Source organism: Pteropus vampyrus, unplaced genomic scaffold (assembly GCF_000151845.1).
Source record: "Pteropus vampyrus isolate Shadow unplaced genomic scaffold, Pvam_2.0 Scaffold6, whole genome shotgun sequence".
NCBI classification, from domain to species: Eukaryota; Metazoa; Chordata; class Mammalia; order Chiroptera; family Pteropodidae; genus Pteropus; species Pteropus vampyrus.
The window spans coordinates 221,454-229,896 of NW_011888787.1; the positions used below are offsets into that span (position 1 = coordinate 221,454).

The 8,443-nt window shown below is 47.4% G+C and overlaps 1 protein-coding gene across 1 annotated transcript in view; it reads left to right on the forward strand.

The window, feature by feature from the left end:
• RNF115 (ring finger protein 115) overlaps positions 1–4,547 on the forward strand; it is a 49,421-nt gene extending 44,874 nt beyond the window's left edge. Inside the window, exons 8-9 of the mRNA XM_011366188.2 lie at positions 2,101–2,216; positions 2,906–4,547. Coding sequence (XP_011364490.1) covers positions 2,101–2,216; positions 2,906–3,037 — 248 coding nt within the window. The 3' untranslated portion in view covers positions 3,038–4,547. The remainder of the gene's footprint in view (positions 1–2,100; positions 2,217–2,905) is intronic.
• The last annotated feature ends 3,896 nt before the right edge of the window (positions 4,548–8,443 follow it).

The window sequence follows — 8,443 nt, forward strand, 5'->3', positions numbered from 1 at the left end:
TTTTCCTTTTATTCTGCCATCTTCTCATCTTTGTTCAGTATTCCAGCACCTTCCTATACTAAGGTTCTTACACGAAGCTGTAGGACTCCTGAAATTCCTGCCTGGGTGCCCGCCGTCGAAGGTGCCCATCCTCTTTGTTACAGTTATTCAGTTGTATTTCCTGAGCAGTTACCGTGTCCCTTACCTAGATGCCATGCAGAAAATCAAAAGGTACAAAGATACGTAGGACTCAATTTCTTGAAGAACTTACTAGGGGAAGCAAAGCAAAACTCACCAACTAGATAACTGAAAAAATCTTATTGAGCAAATGCTATTGACTTTGGAGACAGAGGAAGAGAAAAAAATGAGCATGGGAATTTGTTTCACATCTGTTCTGTGTCAGCTCTCGTTAGGTACGTTAGACATAGATATTATTTTATTTATAGGCACCAGAGGAACTGAGTGATAAAGGACATTATTTTGCACTGGGGTTTTCTTTCCCCACACATTCCACTTTAGAGTAGAGAGGATTTTAAAGACGGGATGGGCCATCTTAGGTCATTCTGTTTAGGGAGAAGTATGAACCGATGTAAAAATGTCAGCATGGACATGGTGTCTGAATCAGGTATAAGGAGAGTGACCTCATCAGACCTGAAATGGAATCTGGTGTGGGGACTAATGGGAGGTATGACTGGATAGGAAGGGTGCGGCCTTGTTACAGAGGACATGGAAACTGGCAGAGTAGTTGTGGATGGGTATTTTGACGTACATAAGTGTTGTGGGTCCCCACGTGGCGAGATGAGGAACTTTAAGTGGCCTTTAAAGTACCTTAGTTTGGAGGTAGTGTCTACAGTAGATTGGAAGGGGAAGAAGGCAGCAACAGGAATTTAAGGAGCTGGTGCAGCATCCAGGCGGGGTTCAGGAGGTGGTGGCAGTGCTAACAGAAAGGAAAGGTCATTTTGCAGAAAGGCTTTCGTCACTTATGCATCATGGGACGAAGGAGGGGAAAGGATCGAAGACGATTTTAAGATTCAGCTTTGTAACTACGGAGGCGATGCCGCCATCATCGGGAACGAGGGGATTGTGAGCGGGCTCGGATTTGGGGAGGTCAGGTGCTGTTCATAATTTTGAACCTGTGGATTTCGAGCTACCAGCTGAGAATCCGGGCAAAGGTGAGCTGGGAATGGCTACCAAGCTGGCGTTAGGGAAAACGAGGTGGTGCCAGTGTAGGATATGTTTGTAGGAATGAAGGCCTGGAGTCAGGGATGGGGATACTACCTGGGAGGCTGTTACTGTAGACAAGGCAGAAGTAAGAGCTGGAATTCGGGTTGCGGTGGTGGGGTTAGAGAGGAAGGGGTGATAAATCTGCCTCCAGAGGCAGTTGAGTGTTGTGGGCATGTCGCAGACCCCGGCCACTGGGGGGATGGACTAGCAGATGTCGTTAGCCAGATTTGGGAAACTCAGAGTTTGCAATGCGGTGCTGTCAATTTAGTTTGTGGCCATTTCCTCAGAGAAGAAGGCTTTCTGTCTCAGGTCTTGGGCCTGAGCTACCCCAGGGCTTTGCAGCTCTGCAGCACCACCTGCTGGTGCTGCTCTGAATTAACAACCTGTTTAGAGTGCTTTAGGGCAGCCACGCTGTAAGAGGATGTGCAGTGTGGAAATAGTAGGGTAACAGTGGCTTGCGACACTGCATGGCAGCCGCTAGGAGTCCCGAGGTGAGTCCCTTCGTGTGGCGGACAGACTGCCAGTGTTTCCTAAGTACAAACTGCCAGGAGCCTGGCACACATTTGGGAAGATGTTCCTAGTTTATTTAACAGATAATCGAAGCCCCAGTCGAGTCCTTCCATCTCTTTGCGTTGGAGAGTCGGCCCTGTACACTTCCTACTTCCTGTCTGGGTCTCATGGGAACTGGCCTGCTCATCAGCCCTCCTCTTCACATCCCTGTCTACTACCGCCTCTACCCTCATTTTGAATTAAAATTCCTGCTTCTTTCTGCCTGCACGTTGGATATCCTTTGTGTCATTTCTTTGTGCGTTCCTTTGGTTGTTAAAGACATTGGGCTGGTTTTTTTCTTCCTCCATGTTGCTCGTTTACTTTAAAAGGCATGTCCTCCTCCGACAGATACGGGTTTAGAGTGCTCAGTGTGCAAAGAAGATTACACGGTGGGAGAGGAAGTTCGGCAGTTACCCTGCAACCACTTCTTTCACAGCAGCTGTATTGTGCCGTGGTTAGAACTGGTGAGTACAGACAGCCCGGCTGCGGGGCGTCTGCGGGTCGTCTGTGCCGGTCATGTCTTCTGGGGGGGTGCGGGAGGCGTGGCTGAAGGTGAGGGTGCGGTTAACAGGGGAGCCAGGCAGGTCAGATTTCAGCCTTTGGCTGACTCCTAGTAGCGCCGTTATAGGACTTTAGATGTCTCTTTGGAACTTCAGCCCAGGAGTTAGCAAACTCCAGCCCACAGATCGCTGTGGCTACGTCCGCATGTGTAAATGAGCTTTTTTGGAACATAGCCGGGCTCATTTGTTTACAGATTGTCTGGCTGCTTTCGTGCTACATCAGCAGAGCAGAACAGCTGCAGCGCAGGCAGTAGGCAGCCTGCGAAGCCTAAAATATTCGCTACCTACCTACCTGTCTCTGCAGAGAAAGATTGCTGACCCCTGTTCCAGACCGCCTCAGCTCTCTCGTCCTATAGTTCGTTGGTGGTGTGTGCTAGCAGTTGTTGAGTGGCCGGCCTGGAACCCGCTCTGTCTGTTGTTAAAGTGGCGTCTGGGAGCTGTCCTCGCTCCCACCTGGGAGCCCGTGTGCGCCTCATGAGGATGCTTGTGCCCTTTTTGCTTTCTGCCCGCCAGCTCTCAGGTTTCTTACGTGTTTAGTACGGCCAGCTTCTCAGGCCAGATCGTTCACGTGGACTGATGTCTTTCTGTTTCAGCACGATACCTGTCCTATATGTAGGAAGAGCTTAAATGGTGAGGACTCTACTTGGCAAACCCAGAGCTCTGAGGCCTCTGCAAGCAACAGATTTAGCAGTGACAGCCAGCTACATGACCGATGGACTTTCTGAAGCTAAAGACCGTCTGAGCCAGGCTGTGGTACTCTTCTTATCGCAGCTGTAAATTGTTATCAAAACAAAAAATAGTAGGTGGATTAGGAATCATATAAGAAACCGCAACCCATAATATTAATGCAGTGAGTGTTTTTCTTCTCTAAATTTAAAGTTAGCATCTGTAGACAGAATTGTATCTACAACCAAATGTCTCTTATTCCTGAATTCAGAGTGATAATTTTATAAGTGTGAAACTTAATTATGTGGGTTCCCCGCCCCCCCTCCCCCCAGAATAGAATCAGCTCCTTAAGGTGTAGCTAGGGGCCTGCTGTCTGTCCCGTTATTTTGTAATGGATGCTTTCACCCCCTTGTCCAGCCTCCACTCCACCACTAGTGTATTTTACAGTAAACACAGTGGAACCAGAGCCCTGAAGTCCTGCTGATGTAAAGTCTTTCTGTTTTAAATGTACAAAAGCATATACTCTTGGCCACGTTAGCTGTAAATTGAGGGCAGGTTAATTCAGGAATCTGAGACTAATGACTTTGTTTTGTCTTGAACCTTCAGAGAGCAAATCAAAGAAAAATTACAGGGGAAAGGGGAAAGTGGCTTATCATTGTACTCTTTTGGTCTTATTTTAATTTTTAAAGACTACTTCACAAGATGCACTTTCCACAGAAACCAACGTGACATGTCTTGGTCTTCTGTTGGTAGGGACCCGATTCTGGTTCCTCTTTGGGAATGAGCTGGACAACACACAGGTACAGAAAGACAAATGTTTGAAATCTTTGGTTCTGATGTTTTTTAATGATCCCCAACTCGTTTACTATCTTTTGTCCTGGGGACCTTAAAGTAATTTCCCTCACAGAAATAGAATTACTTCATCACTGCTTCTACAGCCAATTCACCGTTTTTAGTAATTCGTTGGTCTTTGGGAATTGAGATTTTACGTTGCCTCATTTTTATTTTTTAAGCCCGTTAATCACCTCTGAAACCTTTCTGGCTTGGTTCTGGCAACATTTGGAATGAAACTGATTGTCGTGATTATGTCCAAAACAATTTGGCCTCGGAGAGGTGTGCCTTACTTTTTTTTAGCCTAACAGTGTCCCGTGGACTTGCACATGCTCTTTAGAGCATTTGAAGAAGATCGAAAATGTCCTTGGAACCTCAGAGTTTCAAAAGGGAATGATGAGAACCTGTAACCACTGTTGGTGCACCAAAAAGGGTGACAGGGGCACCGTTTATATGGTCATAGCAGCCCTTCACAGTTTAGAATGATCAGAACAAGGAGGCCACTTCTTGGCTAGGAGTCTTCCCTCAGTTTTCGTTGACTATCACACACTATACACTGATTCTGGGGGCGCGGGCAGGGGGTCGGAGATACCTTTGTACTTCGGTAGATGATGGAGTGGGGGAGGGAGAAGAGAGCGGGGGAGGGGCTCGCCGAATCAATTGCCTGCCTGGAAAAGTTGTCACCATAAGGTATGATTCAGGTTGGGCCCAGAAGTAATAAAAGATGTTTTTTCATAATGCCTCTCATGTCATACCTCTGTAGAGATTGTTTCTTTGCAGAATGTGAGCTATTTGCTAAGGCTGTTGACATGTAGCCCCAGAATACACATTGGTTTTGAATGGGGGTTAAAGAGGCCGGGAGGAGATATGAGTATATTATGAATATTTAGTGGCCAGTATTCAGCTGTCTCAGAAAAACTATGACAGCCTGGAAACTTTTGTCTGCCTGTTAAAGTGTCTCGAGGTACCAGGACACGCGACTGACTGTATTTTCACGTACGAGTAGAGAACTAGAAAGGATCTGAGTAGCTTCACAGAAGGGTGGAAACAAAGTACGGGGCAGAGATTTACCTTTTCAGTCCACAGAACAGCAGGTAGCATCAGTCTAAGTTACCTGAATTTTTCTCACTTTCTTTTGCTCTGATAGAGGACGTGAGGCTCATTTTGCCATTTCCCAGACCCCGCCCACTTAATGAATCTGTATTGTTTCTTCCTAGAATGGGAGGCATCTCAGACTTCCAGGTTAATTTAGGTTAAGGAGTGTATTAGTCAAAGTTCTTTAGAGAAGCAGAACTGATGGTGTGTGTGTGCGCGTGTGTGTGTCTGTGTGTCTGTGGGGGTTTGTAAGGAATTGGCTCGTGCAATTACGGCGGCTCGGAAGTCCCAGGATTTCCTGTCAGCCAGGGGAAAGTCGATGGTTATCGTTCAGTTCGATTCCTAAGGCCTGAGCATGGGCGAGCCGTGTTCTTTCCAGTTCAAAAGCCGAAAAGTTCAAGACCCACGAAGATCTGATATTTCAGTTTGAGTCCAAAGACAGGAAGGACTGACGCAGTCAGGCAGGAGGCGGTACCCCTCAACAGCAGGAGCATTGGCCTTTTTGTTCTGTTCAGGCCTTCAGCTGATTGCACGAGGCCCAGCATACTGGGGGGGGAATGTGCTTTAGTCATTCTGCTGCTTCAGATATTAATCTTACCAAAAGATACTCGCGCAGACATACCTAGAGTAACGTTTGACCAAGTATCTTGGCACCCTATGGCGAAGTCAGGTTGATACTTAAAATTAACCATCACAAGGAAGAAAAATAGAAATGACGCCCAGTAGAATGATCCTCATCCCACTTTTTTGCCAGGCGAACAGTGTGTGTGTGGAAGTGTCTGTCTCGCTTAGAGATCTTAGTACTAGTGTCAAACCGTGGAAGAAATATATGTGGGACGAGGACCAGGGTGCTGGATGTGTCATACCTGTGTTTTCTCTTCCACCTAAGTTCATCTGGAAGTCTGAGATGCCTCCCATTCTAGGCAGAAACTCTGTGGATTTGCTGACCTAACAGTGGAACGTGGCTGGGGTTGAGTTTATTTCTAGGAATGCCTTTCACACACAGTTTAGATACAGTGCCCAAGGCAGAGGGCTACGTAACCCAGACTTTTCAGGTGTCTGATTCCTTTATATCAGACAGGCTTACAGACTCAGGATTCTGGATCCTTAGTAGGATTCAAGAGAGTCGATTCAACTTTCCCTGAGTGTCAAAGGGAAGGGGGAACCGGTGCAGTTTCAGATCTTGAGCCATTAAACTTTGAGGCCTTTGCATTCGTATTAAATGCCCCACCCTTGGAGTCCCACGCAGAGCTGCACAGATTGTTTTCTTAGTCACGAATGTGTTCTTTTTCTTCCCCTTGTCCATATAATTTGAAATAAGAGAGAAGAAAACTATCTTAGCACAGAAATAAGAGAAACTTCTAGAGACTGGTAGACTTGAAAGTTGAGAGTTTATAGAGGGCAGCTCCTCGCTGGCCTTAACTGCAAACTGCAGGTGCTCATTGCTTTTCAGGTGGTTTTCCAGGCGTGTTAGTCTAACTCGCCTTCATCTGGCTTAGTTCCGGCTGGACAGAACGGGCAGTTGGTCAAGAGGGGCCGAGTAGAGAACTGTCAGCTGATAGATCTCCAACGTCTTTAAAGTTTCTAAGCTAGTGAGTTGGGAACAGGGAGAAGGAATAATCCGGACACAAAAAAGTCAGTTTTCCCTCAAAGTTCCTATTGCCAGTTCTCTGAAGAGTTGAGAAATTTGGAGAATCCTGAATGATATTTTGTCCCTGTTGATGTAGCTCCTTGACTCTTTCTTTATGATAATATTTTAATTTCTAAGAAAGAGGAATTATTCTAGGTGGAAGACGTGGAAATGGCTATAAATCAAATAGCTTCTTTAGCTCATTACGCCTTTCAGTTGACAACATTTGCTGCGTAACAGCCGAGCAAGTACTCGTTGCATGGTTTCCTCGAGCAGTATTCTCCGGTCCAATAATTGGCTGTCAAGTCAGAAGAAAGATTTTTGGGAAGCACTTCTTTCCCCCTAACAAGTCTCACTTTGATTAAGTAGTTATAAGAAAAATTCCTGTTTATGTCTTCGTTTTGCACATTCATACGTGTGTGGGAACATGTATATATTCGCAGACACACACATAGGCTCCTCTCACTCGAGGAAGAAAGGATATGGTGCTGAGGTGGAGTGGGCCGGGGGACGGCGGGGGCAGGGGCCTCACAGTCCGGTTCTCACTGTGCACGCTCAGGCCCTTGCCCCTATGGTTCTCGGTGACGGGACACTGCTGGCTCGTTACTGGTGTGGCGAAGGGATTCAGTAGCGGTAAAAGCCTAGTCGTTTATGAAAGTTGAGAATAAATGGCTTTGAGGAACGGGTGTTTATAATCCATTGCTTCTTTGTCATAAGCTAAATACCATTTTTTTTTTCCATGATAAATTATTGCTGCCAAATGGACTTCTCTGCGACTTGCATGCTTCCGTTTCTTTCTCCCTGGCATCCAGGCGCATTTCCTCAGGGAACGTTAAGGACATCAGTCCGATGAGGAGGGCATCATGCGCCGCGTCTGCTCTAAGCAGCAGGGCCCCCCTGGGTTTCGGGAGGCACAGGGCACGCCAGACTCGATTGCGAGCGCTGACCCAGGCAGGCTGCCCATGAGCCGGCTCCCTCCTGGAAGCCGGGCAGGGCCGCTCAGTAGGTGGTGGTGTCAGGGGAGCCCCTTCTGGCCTCGTGCTGGAGGGTGGGAGGCCAGAGGGCTGTCTGCAAGAGTGAACCAGTGGGGACCCGGAGCTGGGGGACTGGAGAGTGCTCTCTCTCACAGTGTCCAGAATGAATCTCACATAAGTCCTGATGGCTCTCGTGTGGGAGGATGAGGCTGGTGGTGATGTCAGAGTCGGCGCACAGGCCGCGACCCACAGGCTGCTCCAGGGTTTAAGATGGGACACGCAGAGCACTGTACGCTGGAGGCCTTCCCAGGGGCAGGACAGCGCCCGTGTCCCATCCAAAGGACACTGTGGTTTTGATCTCACGCCTGCCAGACAAGTGGAATTCCAGGCGTCCAGCTCTAAGGTCTTACACACATAAACTTCGTTTCGCCAGATTCCGTGTCGAAGGTGTCCGCGGAGCCTGTGTGCTGCCGCCTCCTCCAGCTCGCACACTCACATCTGTGAAGCCTGGGATGTAGGCCTGTGGTCTTTACCTTTTCTAATGAGATGTACCGTTTTTTAAGGTCCAAAGAGTATTAGACTCCCCTCCCAACAAGATGATAGTTGTATTTTTAGTACTTTGGTGAAAAAATGCATAACAATAAGCTACTGCGATTTCAGTAATGCCTTTAAATCAGTTTGTCTTTATTAGTCACACCAGAATCAACATCCAGTTGTGTTATATAGTGTATACATATTTGAAGCCATATCTCAGAACTTCGTTTGCTCAAGGAACATAGCCGGCCGGCATGTTGCAGAGCCAGAATCTGAGCCCAGGTCTTTTGACTCTGTGCCTAGTCTTTTCCCTCCATAAGACACAAAACCCAGACCTTTGAGTTTGAGGTTCAGGACCATCAGTAATGAGGGTCTTAGCCATCTCTTTCTGCCGTTTCTCT